The 26,101-nt window shown below is 41.9% G+C and overlaps 1 protein-coding gene and 6 non-coding genes across 8 annotated transcripts; 4 read left to right on the forward strand and 3 right to left on the reverse strand.

The window, feature by feature from the left end:
- Nucleotides 1-617: 617 nt before the first annotated feature.
- Nucleotides 618-26,075, reverse strand: LOC146503892 (calpain-9). Of its 2 annotated transcripts, none has more exons than XM_085130537.1 (20): nt 25,679-26,075; nt 19,934-20,003; nt 18,594-18,712; nt 18,372-18,505; nt 16,803-16,974; nt 16,592-16,663; nt 16,333-16,424; nt 15,179-15,253; nt 14,720-14,880; nt 12,598-12,755; nt 10,485-10,693; nt 10,123-10,168; nt 8,440-8,514; nt 8,265-8,322; nt 6,907-6,971; nt 5,853-5,921; nt 4,667-4,745; nt 4,093-4,209; nt 2,419-2,477; nt 618-1,507 (listed from the first exon to the last, which is right to left on the reverse strand). In XM_085130537.1, exons 1-20 carry the CDS (start codon nt 25,928-25,930, stop codon nt 1,481-1,483), a joined length of 2,109 nt encoding a protein of 702 aa, XP_084986663.1. In that variant the 5' UTR covers nt 25,931-26,075; the 3' UTR covers nt 618-1,480. The 2 variants fall into 2 exon arrangements, with proteins under 2 accessions (XP_084986663.1, XP_084986662.1); XM_085130536.1 differs by having other exon boundaries at nt 8,265-8,325; nt 25,679-26,074.
- On the forward strand, nt 6,372-6,444 carry trnak-uuu (transfer RNA lysine (anticodon UUU)). Its single transcript has one exon. It is a non-coding gene; the product is annotated as a tRNA-Lys (tRNA).
- trnak-uuu (transfer RNA lysine (anticodon UUU)) lies at nt 8,672-8,744 on the forward strand. The gene has a single exon. It is a non-coding gene; the product is annotated as a tRNA-Lys (tRNA).
- On the forward strand, nt 9,595-9,667 carry trnak-uuu (transfer RNA lysine (anticodon UUU)). The gene has a single exon. It is a non-coding gene; the product is annotated as a tRNA-Lys (tRNA).
- Nucleotides 11,079-11,151, reverse strand: trnak-uuu (transfer RNA lysine (anticodon UUU)). The gene has a single exon. It is a non-coding gene; the product is annotated as a tRNA-Lys (tRNA).
- trnak-uuu (transfer RNA lysine (anticodon UUU)) lies at nt 14,389-14,461 on the forward strand. Its single transcript has one exon. It is a non-coding gene; the product is annotated as a tRNA-Lys (tRNA).
- On the reverse strand, nt 23,177-23,249 carry trnak-uuu (transfer RNA lysine (anticodon UUU)). Its single transcript has one exon. It is a non-coding gene; the product is annotated as a tRNA-Lys (tRNA).
- Nucleotides 26,076-26,101: the final 26 nt, after the last annotated feature.

Below are 26,101 nucleotides of genomic sequence, written 5' to 3' on the forward strand. Positions count from 1 at the left end.
AATCATTTGAGCAGCTTCCACTGAAGAGCGTGGATCTATGAGTGTGACATGTAGTTCTAAAAATGCAGGAAGCACACAAACACAGAGACCCGCTGGTATGTGCATCTCTGACTGCTCTCACTTTGACGGATGATGCTCGAAGACGGATATTTACACATTCCAGCCATGAGCAGAGGACAGAGGGTCATTTCTCAGAAGATCTCCCATGGCTACGGTCACCGTACGGCACATTCACATAACCAGGCAACGAGGAGATAAGTGATCAGCTTAAAGCTTCACGTCTGGTCTGGCTGAGGGAAAGGCTCGCAGAAAATTAAAAGACACCAGTAGAGTAGCTTTGCATGCCTTTATTCTTTTAAGATAGCTTTGTCCTGATTGACTGTCCATTGTGAACAGCAGAGTTGAATGGCTGTGTACCTGAGATGACCATATTCTCTCTAGCTGTCTTAAAGCTTGTAGTTACAGCTGGATCAGGTGACCCTGAACCCCCCATAGTTATGCTGCCGTAGGCTGCCGAGACACAGTGATGCACTGAGCTTCTTAACTCATCATGTACTTACATGTCACAACTGCATGTTATAAACATTGCCTTTTTCTTTTCTTTTTTTGGCTACAAAGTCATCTATCATGGGCTAAAAATGCAGCTCAGAGGAGGTGCAGGAGACCGGTTTCCTTGGAAACCACTTGAATTAGCACCTTGAGTCAACTGGTGTAAATAAAACTGACTGAACGTAATTACAACACACTGAAATGTTTTTACAGATTTCTCAAAGATTTCTAATCTCAAACCAAACCTTTTGTTCACTCCACATAAATTATGACAATTTTCTTAATATAGCACACATCAGTACACTCAAACTCACAAGATAAAAACCTAAAATTTTACAATGAAACACAAAAGACAAGTTAACAAACATACACACATACATGAATGCACGCACACACACTTAGATTTTGAGTGTAAATTAAATGAAATTGAACAAAAATGCATGTTGATCAGGAGGACAGCATATTTTATTGATTATTCTAGGTATGATGATCGGTGTTGGGACACAGGCAAATAGTCTTCTGTGGTTTTGAACAAAGTAAAAGTCGGTTAAAACTGAAGAGGCTCTGTGTTTATTGTCTCTCCTTTAGAGGCGTGTTGACAAATGATGTCAGACTGAGAGGACAATGAAGGTGAAGTCACTGAAGTTTCATCATAAACTTCCTCACAGCAGCACATCCTGCCTTGACCTTTGACTTTGGCTGTTTGCATGACTCAGCAGAGTTCTTAAGGTCGTTTCCATTGCTACTGTTTGAGTGTGTGAGGAAAGAAAAACAGCTTCAGAAATATTCACTTTTCTGTTTGCCATATGTTTCTTTTTCTGCAATAAACATTTTTGGCACAGAACTACACAAACATACAAAAATGAAAAAAGAGCAGGAAAAACTAAACTGAGGTGATCCAGGTGAGGGTGTCCGGGTAGAGCAGTTCAGTTCAGTTGTACATGGTCATGTGGAGCCACTGGAACCAATCAGAGGGCAGAAGAAGTTATATATCATTATTGACATTAAAGCTGCCATCATACTAACTGTGCGCTCTCTACTGTGTCCATTGCAAGAAGCACAAACCCAAACCTGTGCGTGACTCCACAGCAGCTCTGTCTGCACTGTTTATGAGACCACGTACATTTCTGAGATACTTTAGTCTGCCTTCAGCCCATTTAAGTTCAGCAAGCATCCTTTCACTTTATTCACAGTTTGTTTTGTTTTTTTGGTCAGGTTTGCATTTCTGATTTGGACGGACATGCTTGCTGACTCTCACACATTCCCAGAACTGAACATTTACGGCTGTACGTTTAAAACTTGATGAAGTGTTCTTTAAGTGTTCTTTGGATCAAATGCTGCACATTTCTGTAGACTTGCAACAGCGTTTCCTTCTGATCACCCCTGCTTACAGAAACTGGCTCACAATTACTCAGGATGTCACTGCTCGACTGCTAGCTAAAGCTCCCTGCAGGTTCTCTGCAGTTATGTGGGTGTTTATCTTTGCCTTCCTGCCCAGGAGACCTTCACTTCATCTTGAAGTTTTCTTGCACTTCCAGATCTTCCACAATTCCCTTTAACTGCAACTTTTCATGACATTTCATACAGTGAAAACTGCAAAAGCTTTGGTTACCTAAAGAAGCCTGAGGTTATGTTGTAATGCTATTTGAAGAGTCAGACTTTACCAAATGACATTTCATGAGAACAACCTCTCACCCACTGTACAGGTCCTAACAAGTGAGTTTCAGCCTCACGAACCGCTGCGCGCCCTGCGATTCCTGTTTCATTTTGTTCTGTTTTTACAACCGTGGGACATGAAGTGACAGGACTCTCACATTTAAAGGATCGCTAAGTTCACTCTTCAGCTCTAACGTTACACTATATTCATACCTGTCTGTAGCTGATGGTTACTGCTCCCGTTCCCATCACGTCGTATGCCTGAAATTTGTCTGCAAGAGGACGAAAAGACGATATTGAGACACAGCTAATGTTTGTCGAGTTGACTTATAGAGGTTTTCCAAACATTCCTGTCATGTGATGTTTTAACTTTAACTTTTAGTTCAAATTAAAACATCACATGACTGATTCTGGGCAAAACGAGCTTGTGTATAATGACACAACAAACAAGGTTATTATGGGCAGTTTAAGCTAAACGTGAAAGTAGACGTGAATTTTATTTTTTGGGGGAGGTAAATTTTTTACAAAAGAAGAAAGTAACTGTTAATACGACAGGCTTGAACTGTTTTCCTGCTCAGTAATAAAAAGAAACAGACAGTCTTTTCTGTTCCAGCTTATGAAACATCTCTCTCCTCCTCGTCTCTCTTCCTCTTGTTTCTCCTCCCTTTTTTCCCACGCCTCCTCTGTCACTAGGGCTGCCACAAACGATTATTTTGATAGTCGACTAGTCACCGATTATTTTTGCGATTACTCAACTAATCAGATCATCATCCATTGGACATAAAATGTACAGCTTATTGCACCAGCAGCATCTGCTCTTATATAACTATCATTAGCTTACAGCTTTAAGTGTTTAAGGTATGTGCTAATTAAAAATAAAGACAAGATGATAGTTTATTAAATTTTAATGAAATTTGCAGATTGTTTCGGTGAAGTTTAATAAACTCCTTGCTATCTAAAATATAACAGGACACCGGTGTATATTCTCGAGCATCTCACACTTCTGATAATCAGCTGTCTGCTTGACCTTTATTCAGCTGTGTCAAAACTATAACTTTAATCACAGCCAAACCGATTTACTCAGGAACAAATAAAATACAAAAAAAAGCCAAATAATAACATTTTTAAGTTATCTAAGTGACTTATATATATTTAACCTGAGTAGCGAAAGACAGCGGGGGGTTTGAAAACGATTTGCTCACGGCTTTAGTGAGCCTTGTCCCCGGCTAGCTATCGAGCTAGTGGGTAACAGACGTCTCCGAAAACGTCGGAGCGCTTTTGAAAATATGTGGTGTCTTGATAAACTGAGCAGATATTTGAGGTTTACACAGCTACATTCTCGCCTGAAAATATGTTAAAAGTTTATTTTGTGACCCAGAAAGAATAATAAGAGTAATATTAAAACTAACTAGCTGCCGCCATTGTTGGAAACTGAGCTGGGCTGCGCTATGAATTCTGGGACAGAGCTTCTTCTTCTTCGGGGTTTAACAGCAGCTGGTATCCTTGTACATGCAGTGCTGCCATCTTCTGTTTCAGTCCGTTATTACACTCTTAAATCCTACTACTTATTCCTGCGTCTTTTGTGATCTTACAAAGCTTCAAACGACGCGTCGACTATTAAATCAGTCGTCGACGATTTTGATAGTCGACGTAATCGTGACTAGTCGACTAATCGTGGCAGCCCTGTCTGTCACCTCATCCGTTCTCTCTCTCGCTCCTCTGTCATTCTCTGCTTCTTTCTCTCGTGGCCTTGTGGTGTCACTTACCAGCAAATATGGTTATTAAAACCACTTGCTGTTTCTAATTTATACCATTCATCTCCTCTGAAAGACAGAAAGCTGTAACAATGCTTGCACCCCCACCCCGCCCCGCATCACCCCCTCTTACGGATCATGCTCTCCAGTTTCATCAGCAGGTACAGGAAGCCGGGGTAACTGATGGTCATGTCCGGCTCCGTGTATCTCAGTCCAACCAGCTGCATCACCAACTCGTCCACCCGGATGCCTGCAGCAGGGACAGATGGAGCAGAGGTGGGGGTAAAACGCAGGTGCAGAAGCACTGGGTGGGATACCTGCTTTTATTGCAATAAACTTCACATGTGCACAGGTGACATATATGACCGCACACTCGTTTCCCTGATCCCAGCCAGTCCATTAGGCAGCTCCCATCTGAGTGACGTATGAGTGATGAACCAAAACGTTTGTGTTTTTGTGTTTTCATGCAATCAAAACTGTCTGCTTATTAATTAATTTAACTTTAACGGTGCAAAAATGTTTGACTAATGTGACGACTTGGGAAACACAGGAATTTAGTTACATATGTGACCAAACATGTGACCCTTTTAGGATCACACGTTGATCAAAAAAGGTGTTTGGCTCCCTCTGCTGGTCGGAGTTTTACCGACCGATGGAGACCCTCAGCGGTTAAATGACACAGGATGAAAAAGTGTTGTGAATGCTACCTGCTGCTTTCAGCGAGGGCATGACCTCCTGATATTCGAGGCGCTGAGTTTTGTCCTTGTCATACATGAGGAAGATATCCTGAGGAGAGATTAAACACAGTAAAAATAAATGCCTGAAAAGCTGCATATACACAAACATTCTGGGATAATCTGATAAAACGGCGACAGCAGCGAGCGTCCATGGTCTACTCTGCATTCTCACAAACATACACTTTTAGTAATCCCACCCTGGAAGGTGTGGGGCACATTTTGTGTCACATAACTTGATGCTGCTGGATGGACTTGTCCACCTTCTTGTGCCGCTTGAATCATTTTATGTTTCTGTGGCAGTTTTCTGAGAGTAAAATATGTCCAGTGTTATCCGGTGCAACAAATCTAGGCTTCGGATTGCGTCACAGTGCTTAGTGATGTCATCAGAACAGGATCAGAGCTGGAAAAGTTTTACAGATGTAATTTTATTTTATTTTCAGCACTGGTTTCTTTCAAATTAGTTGGTTTCCAGACTGAGTTTGTTCTTTTATAATCGTTTTTATGTTTTAAATGTTTATTTTTAGTGTATTCTAGACTATATCTGGACATATGGTGTCGCAGAAATGTGCCTGATTATGCCTCAACGGTGACCTCTACAACTGTCTCTTTGATAGTAATGTATGGTGTAAATGCAGTATATTGACTGGCACATGGATAATACTGCAATTATTTGTACATTTACAGATATACAGTGCACGGACGTCAGCTACTACAGCACGGGCTCTGCAGTGATTTGTATTATTTTAATATGGATATGTATTTTGAAGTTTGCATAACAAACACTAGAAGCTAGAAAAAAGTGTAGATTTGTTGGTTTTAATGTGAACAGCTGTGATGGTTTTACTTAATGATGAGTTATTTTCTCCCCAAAGTTCTTTTTGGACCATTTTTAAAACTCATTAAATACATTTTGCAGCATTTTTCTATGTACTTATATATTTTTTAAAGTGTAATTCACACAGAACCAATGAAAACGTGTTCTGTGGCTCTAGTTCAGACATGTTCTTGCATTTATTTTGGTCTCTCCTGAAAAGAGGAGTTTAGCAAGACTTAAAAATTGAGAGTTCGTGTAAGGAGTGAGATCGCCAGTTGCATTCAGCTTCTGCTACCACCGCAATGTTAGCAGTGTTGTTGATGTTGCTGGTGATGATCTTACCGTCCACTTCCTGATCTTGTCCCAAAGACTCTGGAACTCGGGCCAGTTTAGCTGAGCGATGCCTTGGCTCTGGAGAAAATTCTCAGGTCAAAGAAATTAAACCAGAAATATCCCGACAGGCCTCGGAGGACACCGAGCCGACAGGCTGCTGAGAGTCTGCCGGTAACAGATGTGTGAAGGGTACGAATTTGGATTTATCACAGATTAGACTTCTGCGCACAAAAACATTTTTTTTTTTTCAATTGTGATGATCTTGGTCTTATATCAATGTTCGACATTACCTGCAGCTCTCACAGTCATTCATTCATCTGTAGTTTTCTTATAGAAATTTTCAATTACATGATAAACTTTCAAATTTTCTTTTGAAATCCTTTTCTACAGGTTTGGCTGTGAGTGTGACTAAAAGCCGTGGCTCTTTACACATTATCTAAAGGTCTTATTTTCAGTTATGCACACCAGACTTTTTACTGGGGTCTAACGGCTCCTTGCCTATAACACACAAGTAAAAGCATCATTAGAGCCTGGATAGCTCAGTCGGTAGAGCATCAGACTTTTAATCTGAGGGTCCAGGGTTCAAGTCCCTGTTCAGGTGTGGCTCTCTTAAATCAAGAATCAATCACTGCCAGCTGTAGTTAATGTCAGTTGACATACTGAAGTTTAAAGTGCTATCCTGACATAAATAATTGCATATTATTAGAGCTCAAGTGTAAAAGCAGCTCATGATACTCCAACAGCTCAACAAAAGGTGTCCTTTTTGTGATAAAACAGCAAAATATCTCTTGTTGCAGTGCTCAGACAGCTGGTCCCTGAGTTATTTTAATGGGGCAGGGAAAAAAACATCGCCTCTCCCTCTCTTTCGTTTGCTTTTACCTGCCAAATGTAAATGTTTTTTTCCCCTCTTTTTAACTATGAACACTAATTTAGAATTGTTTGGAAATGTTCACAAAGAGAAAAACTGCATGCTGTGGTTATGACATATTACCTAGTACTGCAAACACTCTCATCACGCAGTTCGTCTGCCTGTGTCACACACTTGTGTGTTTTTTAAGGATACATCCATGAGGACCACCAGGCTCTTGCAGTGCTCCAAAGCCAAGTACTTCTCGCTTCCTGCCAGCACTGAACACAGCAGAGGGAACATTTTAACACAGACATACAGACCTGATGTAAAAAGGCCAAAGCAGTGTGTGAGGCTGAAACCAACAGATGTTTAAGGCCGTGTCCACACTAATACGTCTTCGTTTGAAAATGCAAACTGAGAAAATTGAAAACTGAGACGGCGTTTTTGGTCAGGGAAAACCTGAGCTTTTTGAAGACGCTCTCCAAAATGGATACATTTGAAAACGCTGTTTCCGCGTCTTAGTGTAGACTGCTAAAACGGAGCCTTTCGAAAATGTTGACGCATTTTAGTCATGTGATGCAGTCATGTGACCTAGGATGGTGGAGGGCATTATACAGCAGTTGTTTTGTTTGCTCTCAATTTTGACAGCTCTATTAAAGATTAATATCAGTCTGCACATGCTCCAGGTTTCTTCACATTCTTGATTCTCACTCGCTTTTGCAACTTTGCTACTTTTGTGTTACTCGCAGCAACGACTCCACCTCATTGTTAGTCCGTTTAAAAAACTCGGTGCTTCTCCTCAACATTTTGCCGCGACATTTAAAAGAGCCGGAAAGTAAATAGACAGCAGATGAAAATCACGCTTGTCGAACCATCTTACGTTTCACGCATGCGCAGTACAGGAACGTAAGCGTTTTCAGTCGTTTCAGTGTGGATGAACAGCTGTTCAGAAACCATTGAAAACGATAGTGTGGAGCATTTTTAGACAAAAACACCATTTTCAAATGTATCCGTATTAGTGTAGACGCAGCCAAGTCTCGCTCCAATCATTGGTGTGAATGCTGATGTTGTTATGTTAATGAACCCTAAACAGGCAGTTCAGTAGCGGTGGGTGTGGGGCTCTGTAGGTGAGAAAACTCTAAAGTGGACATGCAGCAGTTCTGCAAAATGCAAAAATCACCCAAAACTTTGTTTTTGGCAGAAGCTCCGCGTAATGTGGGGCATACACAGACCAACTCTGACTTCCTCAGCTCCTGAGCCACCATCATTTCTAAATAGCCACGGGCTTTATATCAGGGTGTGATGCTTAATGTTACACCCTCAACCAGGTCACCTCGCTAAAAATAACATGTCTATGTCCATCTTTTATATCCAGTCTATGCTTTTTACCAGCACCTGTTGGAGTTCAGTAGCAGCATCACCTAACCTGGATGCTAGTTAGCATAATGCTAGCTTTTTGAGGTTATTTAGTTTTCTTTTTTGGACGCAGTTCAGATGACTGAAGTTTTGAAACAATCTTCTGCTGAAAGAGATATGACTGAACAAGCAGGATGAACAGCAGGATTACTGACCTCCACCCTGAATGGCCTCAGTCAGAAGTTTGTAGAGGTGCAGTGGTTTGCAAAATCCCTTCTTACGACACAAGAAAGACATAAAGGGGTCAGTGTTTCACTACTTCTGTTAAAACCTCTTATATCAACCAGTAATGGCAGGGCAAGAACAGGCAGCTGTGTGCTTCAATCTCACCTTGTCGCAGTGTTTCTGAAATAACTGTCTGATGGCCTGAGGTGAAGGGAGGGCAGCTTGGTGAGGAAATGAAAGCTGGCGGGAGAAACACAGAGTAAATGAACACGCTGCATATCTCATTATTTATTTCCATCCTCGTAAGTTGTCGATACTTTTATCAGATCAAAAATCTTCACCTGGCCACTACAAGACCACAGAAACGTCAAACAGCTGTCAGGAAGCTGGAAGGAGAGCCTGGATAGCTCAGTCGGTAGAGCATCAGACTTTTAATCTGAGGGTCCAGGGTTCAAGTCCCTGTTCAGGCAAGGTGTGTTTTAAAACTCTAATCTCTAGCTCAGGTTTGGCCAACTCCTGCAGGTTTTAGATCTCACCCTAAATCAGAACACCTGAAATGATTAGTTCATTACTCCGAATGGCTAAATGTAATTTAGCCATTCAAATGTAATTTAGCCATTCGGATTCGGATTCAAATCAGCTGTGATGGGTCAAGGAAACCTGCAGGAGACCGGCCCTCGAGGCCTGGGTTTGGACACCACTGCTCTATCTTGCTCTTACAGTCACTACACGTGGGCATAGACCGACCGGTACATTAAAAGCTCCACACTTCATGCTCAGCGCTCTCTTCACCACGATGGACCGGTGCAGCCTCCGCATCACTGCTGACGTTACCCCGGTCCGTCTGTCAATCTCTTGCTCCCCACTCCCCTTTCTCGTAAACAAGATCCGGAGATACTTCATTTCCTCCGCTTGGAGCAACTCATCCTTGACCCAGAGTGGACACTCCACCCTTTTCCAGCTAAAATCTGAGGCCTCAGATTTTGAGGCGCTTATTCTCATTTCTACCGCTTCGAGCTCAGCTGTTCTAGTGCCAGCTGAAGGCCGCTACCTGAGCAAGCCAACAGAACCACCTTGTCTGCAAAAAGCATATGATGTGGTTCAAAGTGGAAGCCTAATGTCATCTGGCTCGACACTCAGTGGGAACGGGGTCAGACTCGGGCTGGGTATCAATGATTGCTATAATCAATTCGAGTCTGATTTACAATCACCCCTAGATTAGACAGTCTTTTAGAAACCGTCACCATTTTGTTACATTTTATTATCAGTTCAGCGTATTCACCACTTGTGAATATACACATAGTTCTGAGTTCAGGCAGGGCCTGGATAGCTCAGTCGGTAGAGCATCAGACTTTTAATCTGAGGGTCCAGGGTTCAAGTCCCTGTTCAGGCGGACTAGCTTTAAGACAAATGTGCAGGTCTTCTGCACTTAACGTGTCATTTTCAGTCCACTATAACAAAAAGCAGCGCCTGAAATTAAAACCTAACTGATAGAGGACCTATGTAACGCACTGTAGAAGCATTTTTTGTCCTAATGAGCACTAAAGAAAGCTTCTGCACTCTCCACATTTGGGTAGGCTTCAAAATGCACAACCAGACAGCCGCTAAGTTACTTCTAGATGGATTTATTCAGACATTTAATACAAATATTTTCTTCCAAGTAATGCAATTATGTGCTCCTCTGTTTCATAATCTTTAATCTAATAATCTGGATAAAAGTTTTTCTAAAGAGAAACCTTAAATTTAGCTTCCAAAATATTAAAGGCTCTACAGACACACTCCCATCAGAGTTCACATCTGCAGCTCTCACTGGTTTGAGTCTATTAAATTAACTGCTGATTGGTTTACCTCTGTTACTGATGTGATGTCTTCTGTTGATGGTTTTCGAGCTGGTCTGTAACAAAAACCAAAACAATCAAAAAAATATAGAGAAGTCAGCTTCCACGTCTGAAACAATGGGAAAACACCTCCCAGCTCCCGTCCTGTGTGACCACAGTAAAAATACATTTAAAGAAATTTCACATAAAATGAAGTTACATTTGTAAATTCATTCTGTGTTTCAGAAAAGAGCATTGTTCATGGTGTGCTCATTTACTAACGACTTGTCGATCACAGGTCGTTCATGAATGCTTTCACAGTCTGGTCCGCCCCTCGCTCTCCACATCCGGTTTTCCACAACAACAAGATGGCAACAGAACTCCATGACTCACGTGGCGTTGTTGCCCTGCTCCGTCAGCACCCGCAGGAGGAAGGCTCCCTGCTGATTAGTCTCGGCGGTGGAGGGGATGATGATGTAGCAACCCGGTGGGAGCGCGCCACGAAGAACAACCTCCCGCCGTGCGACATACTGGGGGCTGCAGAGGACTGGGCGGAGCACGCTCAGGTCCTCACGGGACAGGTACATATTCTTAGGATGGGCCTGGAGAGACAGCACACACTCATTTACGCCAGCCCTTCCTCATCCACAGTTACTGCTTCAAGTACAGTTTAGAAAGACTTTAACAGCTTTCTGATCTAAACAGTTTAACCAAATATGTTCAGCTTTTATTGACGTCCTTTTAGGGGCAAGTCTCAACACCTAGCAGTCACCTTGGTAACACGTTTTGATATGAACTACCGATCACTGGATCCCCCCTTCTTCAGGTGAACGTTTCCAACTTTTGTTTTTAGCTACAGATGACACATGAGTTAAGTGTTTGCTTAGTTAGCTGTTCGATATCTTTTCTGTTCAACCATCTTCAGATAAACTCAGTAAATCCATTGGTACAACCTTTGACAGTGTTATAACAGATTAAAAGCAACATCGCCTGAACAGGGACTTGAACCCTGGACCCTCAGATTAAAAGTCTGATGCTCTACCGACTGAGCTATCCAGGCTCCTGACAAGAGCTGCTTTCTAACATATGGTCATAAACTAATCCAGAGACATTTCCTCAAAATATCTGCTTGCGCCTTCATACCGATGACATTTCAAATATAGTCAGTCTGACGGCCTCACAGTCTGTAATCATTCTCCAAAGAAGCACCTTAATATGAATAAACAGCACATCGATTGAAATTTCAGAGGAATAAAACTATCTAATAAAACCGTCCATGTTCACTTTCTGCTCTGTAAAATAGCAGCTTCCAAGCTGAACTAAATATCGCAATAATACCTTCATATAGGAATAAAAATAATAGCAACTACTGCGCTATTCAGGAAGTCAGTCCAAAGAGAGAAGAGCCATTGGGCAGGACTTTTATCACATTTATGCCTTTCATTTAAACACCAGACTAGGGCTGCCATGATTAGTCGACTAGTCACGATTATGTCGACTATCAAAATCGTCGACGACTGATTTAATAGTCGACGCGTCGTTTGAAGCTTTGTAAGATCACAAAAGACGCAGGAATAAGTAGTAGGATTTAAGAGTGTAATAACGGACTGAAACAGAAGATGGCAGCACTGCATGTACAAGGATGCCAGCTGCCGTTAAACCCCGAAGAAGAAGAAGCTGTGTCCCAGAATTCATAGCGCAGCCCAGCTCAGTTTCCAACAATGGCGGCAGCTAGTTAGTTTTAATATTACTCTTATTATTCTTTCTGGGTCACAAAATAAACGCTTAACATATTTTTAGGTGAGAATGTAGCTGTGTAAACCTCAAATATCTGCTCAGTTTATCAAGACACCACATATTTTCAAAAGCGCTCCGACGTTTTCGGAGATGTCTGTTACCCACTAGCTCGATAGCTAGCCGGGGACAAGGCTCACTAGAGCCGTGAGAACACCGGACTCCCGGCAAATCGTTTTCAAACCCACCGCCGTCTTTCGCTACTCAGGTTAAACATGATATATAAGTCACTTAGATAACTTAAAAATTTTATTATTTGGCTTTTTTCAGTATTTTATTTGTTCCTGAGTAAATCGGTTTGGCTGAGATTAAAGTTATAGTTTTTACACAGCTGAATAAATGTCAAGCAGACAACTCATCATCAGAAGTGTGAGATGCTCGAGAATATACTCCGGTGTCCTGTTATATTTTAGATAGCAAGGAGTTTATCAAACTTCACCGAAACAATCTGCAAATTTCATTAAAATTCAATAAACTATCATCTTGTCTTTATTTTTTGTTAGCACATACCTTAAACACTTAAAGCTGTAAGCTAATGATAGTTATATAAGAGCAGATGCTGCTGGTGCAATAAGCTGTATGCTATACATCCAATGGATGCATGATGTGATTAGTCGACTAATCGCAAAAATAATCGGTGACTAGTCGACTATCAAAATAATCATTTGTGGCAGCCCTACACCAGACCCAGACCCCGTGTGCGTGACTATACCGGGTATACGTGAAGGGCGATGGCTAGACTAATGCCTCTTCGTCTCTGATGTTTCTGCATCAGAGCCAAAACGAAGGAGCAGGTCTTCTGAGCGCTGTCGAGGTTTTGGTCCGCCTTTGACAGAACAAAGTAGAACTGGGGGTTCTGATAGAACCAACCTGCACACACACAAACACACTGTTAGTTTTCCTATCGTGTGTAACTTTTAACATTTCTTTTCATAATTTATTTTTTCATGTTCCAAGCAGGACCTGATTTAACTGCCTCCAAAATGTACAATTTATTGGTCCTTTGTCCAAAGATTTTTAAACAGAAGCTAACAGACCTAGAACAGGATGACGGGAAGCTCAGTTACCCAAAACCAGACTCCATGCGTGTGATCTGTGTGGCTATATTCCTAACTGTTTACCTGGCAGTGTCTGATATCAAAACTTGGTCTACCTGTAAAACTGCAGCTCTGTTATTAAAGACTGTACAAATAAGCTCGTCTCAGCTTGTTGAGAGTTACAGAATCCTTCATAAACATTATACAGTCAGAGATCTCAAACAAAAGCACAAGGATTATTTCTGAGTGCTGCACGTCAAATGTAATATATTACATAATGTACAAGTGAAACAAAGACTGTCACATAAAATTAAAGAAAAAAAAAAACTGCATCTGGGAACAGACAGACAGGCGTGTGCTGCACAGAGGGATTAGAGGGGAAAATTCAGGTTTAACTCTCATTGTTCACAGTTACAAAGGTGCTTCACTTCTTACGTCTTGATAATTTATGCTCGAGACTGGAGCGAAATACACTGCAGGTCAAAAGTTTGAGAACACCCCGATTTTTCCAGCAATTATGCCGTTTAATGTCTGATTGCACTCTGAAATGAAAGCATAGTACAAATAAGCAATTGGAGTTCAAAAATAAATCATGGAATCAATTCATAGACCAAAATGTATTTTAACCTTTAAGTAGCTACCAGATATAACAGCTGAACACACCCGTAGCTTTCTTTCTACAATAGAAATCAATCTGTTTGTTGCAGAAGTTCCCATAAGTGTGGACCTTGTAGGTTGCTTTGCTTTCACTCTTCTGTCCAGTTCATCCCAAACCAGCTCGATGAGGTTTAAGTATGGAGGACTGTGCTGGACACTCAGTGTTTTCAAGTAGTTGTGGCATAGCTTGGATTATGTTTTGGGTCATTATCCCGCTGTAGGATGAACCCCTGACCAACTAGGCGCATACCGGAGGGTATCGCATGGCGCTGCACAATGCTGTGGTAGCTGTTTTGGTTCAGGGTGCCTCTCACAGCGGTGTTTCATGGCCCAGGCAAGTCTCTTTGTCTTATTCTGTATAATACTATGGTATGTGGTTTATACAAAAAGCCATTTTTGTATAATTCTTACCTTTTTTAACCCCCTGCAGTTCACCACGTACCTTTGTGCCATTTCAAGCTATTCGTTGGACTTGAACAACTTGAATTACATTAGATAACTGGAAAAATTGGGGTGTTCTAAAACTTTTTACTAGTATTGTATTTTCTAGACAACAAGAAAAAAACTGCACCTACTGACAAGTTGTGCAGAAAAGAGTGTCACCATTTCTGGAAGATCCCTGAGGAATCTGTCCACAGGCAGCAGGAGGCGCTAAAGTTTTGGTCTTTCCCTGGTGAGCATCAGTTAAAATTGACTCTCAATCTGTATTCCTATTCCTTTATGTCGGCTGCAAGAAATATTAAAACATTGTTCTTGTATTTTTCGTCATATTTGATGCTAAAATCAGAGTGCACTACACAACATTCAGAGCCTGGATAGCTCAGTCGGTAGAGCATCAGACTTTTAATCTGAGGGTCCAGGGTTCAAGTCCCTGTTGAGGCGTGGCTCTTTTAAAGACTCTCTGTTCACTGCCAGCAAGCGCAAAGATTAAGGCTAATAGTGACTAATTAACACATGAAACGAACTGTTTGCCAGATTGGCCCCTACTCTTAAATTCAGTTGTGATAGTTGAGGTGAACTTCTGTCTAGTTTTAAATATCTCAGCTTTATCTCCAGTTTTAAAACCAGCTGCTGGGCTTGTGAGGTTCAGAGTTAAGAGTGAGGCACAAAACATTTGACACACGCCATCACCCGTCTTACCTCCTTGAGGAGAGCCTCCTGCTGTGATATTCGGCGCCCAGTTGCCATGATGCATAATGCAGCTCAAAGGCAACATGCTGGAGCCTGGTTCACTGAAAGCCTCCGTCAGGTGGCAGACCTCCATCATCTCGAAGTTCTGTCGGAAGTCCGACACCGACATCCTGACAGAGAGAGAGAGGAACAGAGCGACTGGCCAAACAGATTTCCTTCGTCTGTAAATACTTAATGTGTTTGAGTAGCATTGGCACATCCAAGTTCAAAAACAAAGACACATGCATTTGGTTTCTTCACTGCAATCATCTCATCTGCTCTGTTTGGAACTATTGGTGTCGTTTCAATCATCGCTGTCATAGTTTCATTCGTCCCTGCTGAGTATCCACCCCGGGATAAGCAGGAACAGCCATGGGGGGGGCCCATAAAAGTGTGACAGTCGCTGGTATGACATTACGATAAACTCACCAGAACTCTCCGTCCTCCTGTCTGACTCTGCCGAGTCGTTTCTGCTCCTCAATGCTCACAGTTTTCCACTCTTGACTGCAAACACAGAGGTTTGTAAAGGTGCTGTAAATGTGTGAAGTACGTACTCAAGAAGGTGAGTTAGTAAGGTGACGTTTTGGTTTGTATGTGACCTCATGGATTCAGATTAAAGAGGCAGTAAATTGAGCGATGAGATCAGTGCAAACGCATTGATTATATAAATTATTTTAAGATTATTAAACTATTTAAGATGTTTTTAGGTTATTTTCCATGTTTTTGTACTTCCCTTTGTTCAGTGTCTTTTTTTTCACAACACACTCAATTTTAATCTCACATTTGACTTTAGACAACAGTAATAAAAACCATGAACCACAAGAAACTGTGATCTATGCTCTGCACGTCACGTCCAGGTGGCCCACGATTACTGTGATTAGCCCATTCACTCCCCTCACTTCCTCCTATGCATTACCAGCTACTTCTTCTTCTGATGCCATTTTTGGGTTGACTGAGGCTACGTCCACACGTACACGGGTATTTTTGAGTTTTAAAAAATAATCCTGTACACACGTAAAGGCAGAAATGAAGGAAAACGCTGCTAGGAACATGCCAAAGCAACAGGTGGCGCTATATTCCTAACCGTGCAGAAATGTTACCCAATCAGAAGTCTAGAAGCCTCGGTGGAAAATAGTAAACAAAGCTGGGGCATAGAAGCAGAACCGAGTCGTATGTGTGGAGGGACAGTAACTGTGTGCGTATATGTAAGCATTTAAACACTGCAGAGAGTACAATTAACAGTAATAGTATTGTAGAAATTCATTTCACCGAAACAATGACGTGGCGCACAGTGTGACGTCACAAAAGGCGCACACCTTTGACGCTGCATTTTCTCCGTTTTCTCCGTTTTTCTCGTCCACACGTAAATGCAAAAACTGAGTTTTCAAAAATATCCACCCTGGCCGGAGTTTTTAAAAAATCTCCGTTTTCAGTGACCAAAAACGCCGTTTACGTGTGGACGAAAAGGTGCAAACGCAAAAAATCGGTGTTTTCAAAATACCCGGGTACGTGTGGACGTAGCCTGAAAGGATTTAAATTTAGAGTAAGTTTATTCAGCACTGTTCATTGGGTGATCTTCATACCCTTTGAAGTCACTCCAGGGCCCCTCCCACTCTGTGTTGCCCCAAGGATTGAGGATTCGCACCAGATATTCAGTGCCGAGTGTCGTCCTCACCTGGCAGGAGAGGAAGAAAATCAGGTGAGAGTGCAGTGAAGAGCAGCTATGAGTCATTTAGATTTCTACTTAAGATACAGAAACACTGCATTTAATTTGTCCTGCTTTTGTATTTATGTGCAATTAGGACTTATGAACATTTCTTGGCCGTGTTCAGTGACAGTTACCTTATCCACTGCAGTCAGAGCATAGGCATGTCTAAACATGATTCCCAGTTCATTCCTCTGCTCCAGAGGACCCTGGAGGGGGGAAAAGCCAACCAACCACAGCGAGGACAGAAGGAAAACAAACAAAATGACTCATAAATGAGTGCAGGAATGCCTCCGTGTTTCCCAGCAGGTTCAGATCTAAATCATCCCTCACAGGTCCTTACTGTACCTGCAGTTGGCACAGTTTGATGAGTGCTCCTCTGACCAGCAGGTGTCTGAGGAAGGTCGGCAAGTCTCTGGGAAGTGAGGCCACCTGTAAAACCTCTGTCATCCCGCCCGTCATATCCACCATGGCCTCATGAGGGAAGCCCATGTCCAGAGCTCGGTAGCCACCCTTCAGCCTGGGACAGAAAGGGAAATATCAGGTTTTCTGAACGGTTTTCTAAAGATCTCCTGTAATTTGCCTTCTAACTGAACTCTGACTGACACATCTGCCAGGAAGGTTTGAACAATGCACATTAATGTTTGAGATATTATCATTATCCTTATCATTATTATGCCCACTTTTTCACTCACTTATCAACTACTTGTTCTTAAAGTGTGAAGAACAGATGCTCAAATTATCCACAATACTCTGAGTAGGAACAGACGCTGAAATTTAGAATCTTTTAAAACACAGACACTGGATGTTAGTTACTATTTAGCCATTGCAGCATGTTTACATGTTTATTTGTTCTATCATTTCTCTCGCTGCTATATAGTCATATTTATTTTTTTCCATATAAATGCAACAAAATCTGGAAAATGTTCACTCCGCGTGGCACTATGTAAAAAAAACAACAACATATTTTTTATTTCCTCTAAATTCAGTTTTCAGCATCAGCAGCATGGGATATAACATCACACACAGGAACAGAAATAAGCACCCGTACCCTTCATGTTTTGTCTTGTATCTGATAATTCACTGGAGAAAACTTCAAAAAGTATATCTCCAAAAGTTGATTCTGTTCATCTGGACGTAGCGTACCTGTGATTGCAGCCATTCCCCAACTCTCTGTGAATGGGACTCATGGCCATTGATCAGTGGTCTTTGATCAGTGGGTTTTGGTCAGTGGTTGTTGATCAATGGTCATGAGAATTTGCATAATTATGATTAAGGAATTGACCTCCCAGCCCATTGTTCCTTCAGTGGGCTGGTTTCAGTCATTATGCAAATGTACTGTTTATAAGTTTGGGGAAACCTGCAGTCGGCTGAGACTGAAGAAGTCACCTGGATGAGTGACGAAACGTTTCTCCCACAAAACGCTACGTCCAGATGAACACAATCAACTTTTGGAGATTACTTTCCTGGATGATTGAGATGCATCAAGACGTCAAAAAGTATAGTTTTGGGTAAATTCTTCAAGCGTCATATCACCGTGTGGGATCGGTGGCAGCTTACAGCATATGAACGCTCTCCCTTTTTATTAACATTACGACACCAGGCTGATCTTCTAGCAGTGATTCGTTCTGAGTAGAAAAACACATGCTGTCATGTCATTATCTCCTATACTTATGAAGGGCTCAGAAATGGTGGGAAAACTCGAACTTGAAAGACCTGGAACTCAGGGAAGAGTCATAGTATGATGCTAAAATTTTGGATAAAATTAAGAGGTTTAGGTGAAACGTGCGGAATGAATATTCATAGGAATATGGATTTGTGGTTATGTAACAGGCAAAAGAAGACCACATTTCTATCAGAGAGGCTGAAATGTGCAGTGAGACATGAACACCTAGACAGCGGCTGACTGGGACTCACTTGGCGTAGGCTTTCTCCAGCAGGGCGCTCCAGAACTCCTGTCTTTCTGGGGAGCTGAGGAAGATCAGATTGTTGTCCACAGTGGGCAGCAGGTCATCGATCCGTACCTCCTCCCACTGACCGTACTGCCAGAACTACACAGCGAGAGAAAGAGAGAGAGAATATCATCTGATTTAGATTCACTTGAAAAAGATAACTGCATATTAAAAAGTGCTTTTGTACCTTGAAAGTGAAGCAACCACTGTATCCATCTTGGAAGCTCTGGCCCAGAGGCACAACCTTCTTGAGCAGTGATTGATTCATGGAGAGAGATGCTATAGCCGAGAGTAACCAGCAGTCACCTGGAAAAAAATGAAGTAGGTCATGACATCATTTAAAGCTTCAGTGCACAATGCTGGATGGTCCTCTTTCCATTTTAAATCACTTCAAGCCGTGTACCATCTTTCACCTACAGTCTCCATTAAACCTTTATGTGCTGGGTGTAACAGCTATTCAACACTGACATACAGCATCTACAGAGAGCTGTTTACACTGTTGTATTTGAGGAAGGAGGCACATGTTTAACCTGGTCTTCAGGGTGTGACACAGACCCGCCTGTGTGGAAGGAACAGAAAAGACCTGAGGTTCTCAATCTGATGTAGCTACTGTATCCGATTTGTTTTGTCCTTGATGCCACTCAGCTCAGTTCATTTTACCCAGTCACCAGTGCAAGTACTGCAACAGAGATATACACAGTTTCAATGGCCCTGAACTCTTTCCAGGGTGCACCCCTCCCACCCTCCAAAGTGACCCGGTGTCAGCTGGGAGAGGTTCCAGCATCTCTTTGATCTTCTCTACTTTTAAGACTAGTCTTAAAACTTGGTTTGAGGATTTCTTTTTTTAGTCACATTTTCCACTTACTATGTGTTTATACACATAATCTTCCAGCAGAACAGCCTGGTTTTGCTGGAGGATTCTTCCTGCTAAAAGGGAATTTTTCCTTCCCACTGTCGCCAAAGCTCTTGCTCATAGGGGGTCGAGTGTTTGTTGGAGTTCTCTGTTGTGTTATTGTAGTGAGTTTTTACCTTACAATATAAAGTGCCTCGAGGCAACTGTTATTGTGATTTGGTACTATATAAATAAAATTAAACTGAACTGAATTGAATCAGCACAATACTATCAACGTCAGCACGAGGTTGTTTATCCAGACTGGATCTGTGCCGTGTCTTTATCCGACTCCTGCCCTCCCTCCTGTCAAAAACAGACTTAGCATTTCTAGGAGGCCTGTAAAACACGCTGCAGGGCATTTCCTGGAATCAGTAGTGCTATGTTGAATGGGTGGGGCCAGCTCTGGTGACCACATCAGTGCACTCCTGGGGTTCAAGGGCTGTTAGAAATAAGCTATAGCAGCTTATTTTGAAAGCGAGGGGCTACAACAAAGGATTAGACTGAACAGCAAATCATGCAAAGCTGCTCTGGTGGAGTCCAAGAATGAAAAGGTGGTGGAAATGAGCAGAATAGGTCCACTTGAACTGAAAATACTTAGCTTATACAACCGAGTAGTACAGGAGATCTCTACTTACAGAGTTTCCCCTGGCGAACATCCAGCCTCGTTGCGCCATCGACTATGAACTGAGGTGATGAACAGAGTTCCTGGAAACAGAGCAATGATTGGTTGAAACAAAGACATGAAAGAGCAGGAAGATGAACGCAAATAAACTTGATCTGACTTGTCTGCAGAGCCAAAGGGAGAGGCAGATAAAAGTTCATCCATCAGAACAATGTGGCACAAACTTGGCACACTGCCGGATGTGTGACTCAGAGTCAGACAGGAAGACTGACATGAGTTTTACCAATGTTCAGTGTTTATCATGATATAATTTTTAAAGGTGCATAAATAAAATGTATCAAATTTTTATACATAATGATCATTCGTGTGACAATTCAAAAGTAACTGAGATAAGATAAGAAGCAACTTTTATTATAACTTGAGATCTATGACATCCCCACAACTTCCTCTAGTGGCCACTTGAGTCAGTCCGCATACTTGGACTTGCTCAGATTGCAAAGAGTTATGACTTGTTATCAGTACAAACACAAACTGTCTGTGTATTCACCAGCATATGCAGTCTTCAAAAATGTGTGCGGCACCAACGTTTGCTACCGCTTCAGGCCTTCTGCCTTTACACTTATCTAGGTTGCACATAGTTAACAGATATGAGAGGATCCCCCCTGATTATGACATTAATGGTGGAATCAGTGAATAAAAAACTATGGGCACCTTTTTATGAGTGAAAGCTATAGAGCACCGTGTTCTTGAAGTAACCTGTGTGGTACAACATAGCAAAGACAGTATACTTGACATTTTTTAAACCCCAAAGCATGAACAGGAACTTGGACCCAGGATCAAAAGGCTGATGCTTTTCTACAGAGCTGCCCAGACTCTAATGGTTAGTGGAACAGTTCAAATTCATACCTAAAAATGTGGATATTAGCAGTTGAAACGATTAGCTGTTAATGTAGCTACGTGTTGGCTTTGATATCAAGAGCTAACAATATGAGATAAATGTGTGGATAATATACTCATTTCTAATCCTGTCCATCCTGCTCACTCCCAGTCAAAATCTTAAAAGCTTCAGCTCAGCTTCTCGTTTCATGACTGTCACCTTCTTCAAACCATTCCTCACAGCAGGTCTCACTAGCATCTTTGAAACCTTCAAAGATGCTAGTGAGGGGGGCAATCGTGGCTCAAGAGTTGGGAGTTCGCCTTGTAATCGGAAGGTTGCCGGTTCGAGCCCTGGCTCGGACAGTCTCGGTCGTTGTGTCCCTGGGCAAGACACTTCACCTACCGCCTACTGGTGTTGGCCAGAAGGGCCGATGGTGCGATATGGCAGCCTCGCTTCTGTCAGTCTGCCCCAGGGCAGCTGTGGCTACAACTGTAGCTTGCCTGCACCAGTGTGTGAATGGGTGGATGACTGGGTGTGTAAAGCGCCTTGGGGTCCCTAGGGGGGACTAGTAAAAGCGCTATACAAATACAGGCCATTTACTTCCCTTTTACTCTTGCTGCTATCATACTGTTACGAATCACCCCCACTCATCTTCTCCCACTCCCCCCTGTCTGCACTCTCTTCTTGTGCTGTATGCATTGCTTTGGATGGCTGACTCATCTTCACTAGCTCTGCTCTTTGCAGCTTCACTCTTACATCTCATTCATACACAGGAATTCTGTTTTGTTTCTACTGAGCTTACCTCCATGTCCCATACACCTGCCCTTTTTTTACTTTTTGCATGATGGGAATAAAATAAAAAGCGCTTTAAAAGTAAATTTGACTTAATTGAGTAACATTATGTGTCTAATCCATATGTCTGTGGTAAAGAGTCCACAGTTACAGGATTTCTATGGATTTCCTGGACAGTGAGGTGTCAAACTACGATGGTGAACACACAAGTGACAAGCGTCTCTGAGGTAATTACTCAGAAGTTCGATTTAGGAGGGAGCGATGCAGGATTTATGGCCTCATTCTGTCAACACTGGCTTAATGCAGCGTAAGAGGAAGGACAACTCTCATTGTGATGGTGTTCCTGTGACATGTGTCCTTCTCCCTAAATCAGTGTGTGTTGTACTAATGCACAGCCTGCCCATTCAGAAATGTCTGCCTAACTGTCTTCTTTTGTTTGCATCGGTCTATACAGGTTATAGGATTTTGTAAACAGACACATCTAACTTCACTCTGCTGAACAGTTTTCTTGGTATTTAGATGCAAACAGTGATAAATGAAAATGAAAGAGACATGTTGCAGCTGTGGATGACGCACTCCAGGAAGTTTGCTAACATACCGTTTCCTGTTATATTAGCCTACACTTCAGGTTACACTGAATACATAGAATATGAAGATGAGTAATACCTGAAGGAAAAGTTAACTTTATATCCTATTTCAAATATTTAACATTTATGGATTCAGGTTTGTTTTCATCTTTATTCTTGCAAACACTGGATCAGTCTTTAAACCTCTGTGGTGCTTCCAGCTCTTCCTGTTTTGACCAAAGACAAAGAACTTCTGACATTTTTCTTTTCACTGCCATCTGAAGTTTTTTGAGTCAGCAGCAGCAGAAAGTTCTGTTTCTAAATCCATGTGAGGGAATTTACAGAAAGCAAGTTTGTGCCCAATGCATCCTGCGTGCTCCATTCAGGCAGTAAGCCTTGTGTAAATACAGTTTGTACAATAACAGTCAGTACACACTCCATGATCTATCTATAGGAACTCACTGACTCAATCTTACTGAATACATTGCTTTAAACATGAAAACCTAAATAAAATCTATTTCTAGACATGGAACACACCCTGAAACTGGCCAAAAGGAATGTTTTAAGGTAAACAAGTTTTAATGTGTCAAGAGCGTTTCCATGATGCTCTGAAAGAAGTGCCTCCACAGTTAAGGCAAAGGTTGGTGTGATGCTATACACCTGAATTATACCTCTGTGTCAGATCTACTTTGTAACTTATGCCACAACCGGAACTCAATTTTATTGCAATGCTGCAAAAATGTAACTTCGGGTTGATGTTTGTCCTAAAGACTTGAACGCCGTGCAAGCCTTCAGTGTAGGGATAAAAGGAGCTTCTGGTCACTACGTAAGTTAGGACGTAAATTTCCAGTAGAAGTCTAAATGAAGCTTTGAATTTTTCCATTTTCTGACTACATGAGTTTTAAAGTTCCCTCGCCCAAAACTGCTTTCCACTTTCCACAGTAAACTAAAAGTGTTGCAGACAATTGTTAGGGACAAGCTGTTTATTCCTTACACACAGGGTTGTTGTTAAAACACAACTCACTTGAACAGGGACTTGAACCCTGGACCCTCAGATTAAAAGTCTGATGCTCTACCGACTGAGCTATCCAGGCTCCTGCAAAGAGGGGAAATCTCTCTATTGTCATTCGTCAAACTGAATTTCAGCCAGAGTGGTACATGCAAAATCTCTCGATCAGTCACTGAGATGATGTGATTATCTCATCAGTGTCAATCATTAGAACCATGAAGCTGAGTTATATAACCATGAAACAAGAAGTAACACGCTCAAAATTTGTGCTGTGCATGTGAAGACAGAAATGTGAGCCATCAGCCGAACTTTAACGAGTGCCTTAACCGGTGTAACGTGCACATGTGTGTTATTTTGTTTTATCTTACATATATTAGCAAATATAAAACAAACCTGTCAAACTATAGTATATACCGTACATTATATTCTATTAAAGCAAATAAACAGAAAGGCTGCATTCTTTGTTTCCTGTTCAGATACCTTAGTTGGATATTTTACATATTTAGCCAACACAGACTGTGTTTAGCAGCAGATTTAATCTCACCCACCCTGCATCCTGCCCAGCCCTCAAGTCAGAAAGAAGAGAAGCAAAGCGAGCGGATGCAGGATAATACCGAACTAAAGGACAACACTGAGCCCTGTCTTTGTTTCCCTCCTGATGCCCTGCAGGGTTTGGGTTGCCTTCGTTTTATCTCTGTGGAGCCTTTCTGAAACACACCCTTGCAAATATGACTCTGTCACACACTGATCGTAACTCTCCAGTTGACCAACTCGGGACACTACAGGGCAAAAGAACAACTGGTTCACATCTGGAACAAGACTGTAGCTGGTAACAGAGATCCACCAGAATTTTGATTTTTACCAGGTGAGTTTTTAATGTTAAAGGTAAAAAAAAAACCCAAAGAGACTCAGAGAAACAAAATAACGACTTAAATAAGTGTGAAATTAGGTGTAATTTGAAACTGCAATTCGACCCACTGAGTGGAATCTTCCTGTTATAACGTGTGGTGTTAGTTATTGTCCATCTGCCTTTACCTGGTATTTAAAAAACCATCCAGGTGTTCTCAAAGTGACCTCAGCTGCCCTTAAAGGTATTTTAATCAGTATAAATACAGCCTTTATTGTGTAAATGTGACTGTTACTCTGTAATGATAATTACAGTCTTGTTTGCCATCTATAACTCCCGTTGTCTCAGCAGGGCCAGAAACATCTTGAAGGACATCAGCCACCCCGGTTACCATCTTTTTTAACCTACTCCCCTCTGGCAGGTGCTTCAGATCCATGCGGGCCAGAACAAACAGACTCGGGGATAGCTTCTTCCCCAAAGCCATCACCGTACTCAACTCAAAACTTGCACAAAACTAATTTGCACTGACTGTGTCATCATTCTCTGGCTGTCTGTCGGTGTCACCCAGTACAGTGTATTTATATTACGTGTATAGTTATAATATTGTATATTTTTTATAATGTGTTAAGCACATGTGCACCTTTATGGAGCTGTTTTAAATCTCATTATACCAGTATAATGACAATAAAGGCTTTCACTTCACTTCCTAACTTAACCCATGGAGCTCTGTGGGAGTTTATTTTGAAGCTTTGTAATATTGTGTGTTTTACTGTATTTCAACTCTTTTATTCACAATATCGCATCAAAAACATGAAACTTTTTAACAGTCTAACAGACGTCTAGAAGAAAAGGAATAAATCATTACGTTCAGCTTTTTCATCCTCGCCAAAGGAGGAAAGCTTTCTCAATATACCATTCTTTTTTTTTACTGTATGTATATATTTACATATTTAAAAGTTAATAAGCAAAACATTTGTCATGCAGCACAACAGATTAAATTCACATGCAAAACACACGAAGATCCCAGATATGAAACTCTAAAGTCAAAATGTTAAAAGATTATCCTTCTGTCTGTTTCTCTGTGGTGGCAGGAGAAAAAGATTTTTACTACCAGACAACTTCAAGCACATAGTGTAGACAAACACAGTGATTACAACATTATTACCGAAGGAAGAAGAGAGCTGCTGGTTTTAAAGAACTCTGAATAAGCAGCTACACGCATCACGCTGTACTAATACTTTATTGTAGGCAGCATGAAATTGAAATACAAGTAAAGCACTTCAAAACTGCATCGTGTACTGTTGTTGTGTCTGCGTGACACCTGAAAACACTCGGGCAGTGCAAACTGGCCTGTGTTTAGCTATTATTTGAAATCCGTTACTATTTCATTAGAGCAGCTTAAGCTACTTGTGTTGGTCTTTTACTGCCCTGCAGGATGGTGTCACTGTGTGTATGTGCAACATCTGTAATCTGCAAAGTGACTATTAGCTGTGGAGCAGAAAGCACACTTACCTTTTGAAATGTGCTGAAGAAGAATGTACATAAGAATGTGTGTGTGATATGTAAATGAAGAGAGCTCGATACTGCAGTATTTACTCTGTGGGAGTTTTTTTTTATGCATTTACGTTACGCAGCTGTTACGGGTTTGTTCTCCCTTTCGTAGTTACCTTTGGTCGCTTCCACTTGACCCCGAGCTGCATCTCCAGCTCTCCCATGGGGAAGTTAGAGTCCACGAACAGCCCGCTCGCCGGGCTCGCTTCGCCGCTCTCCTGCGGTATGCCCCCGCTCAGAATATCCGCCAGCCAGCGGCGGGACTGCGAGCCCAGCAGCTCGTCGGAGCACACCGAGTCCACGTCGTCCTCCGGCGGCGGCAGGGAGATCTCAGACGATACACTCACAGACTTTTTCATGGCGAACATTAGCCGTGCTCTACCTGACTTTCAGCGCTCTTTCCCTTTTATAAGGTGTGCGGATAAGCCACGCCCCCTCATAAATCCGCCCAGGTAGATGCTCACCTGGGCGGGAAAAACAGTCCCGGAGGGTTTTTATTGCGTTGCGTGAGTCAGTCCCGGGAAAACCCGCTGAAGGTT

Source organism: Neolamprologus multifasciatus, chromosome 14 (assembly GCF_963576455.1).
Source record: "Neolamprologus multifasciatus chromosome 14, fNeoMul1.2, whole genome shotgun sequence".
NCBI classification, from domain to species: domain Eukaryota; kingdom Metazoa; phylum Chordata; class Actinopteri; order Cichliformes; family Cichlidae; genus Neolamprologus; species Neolamprologus multifasciatus.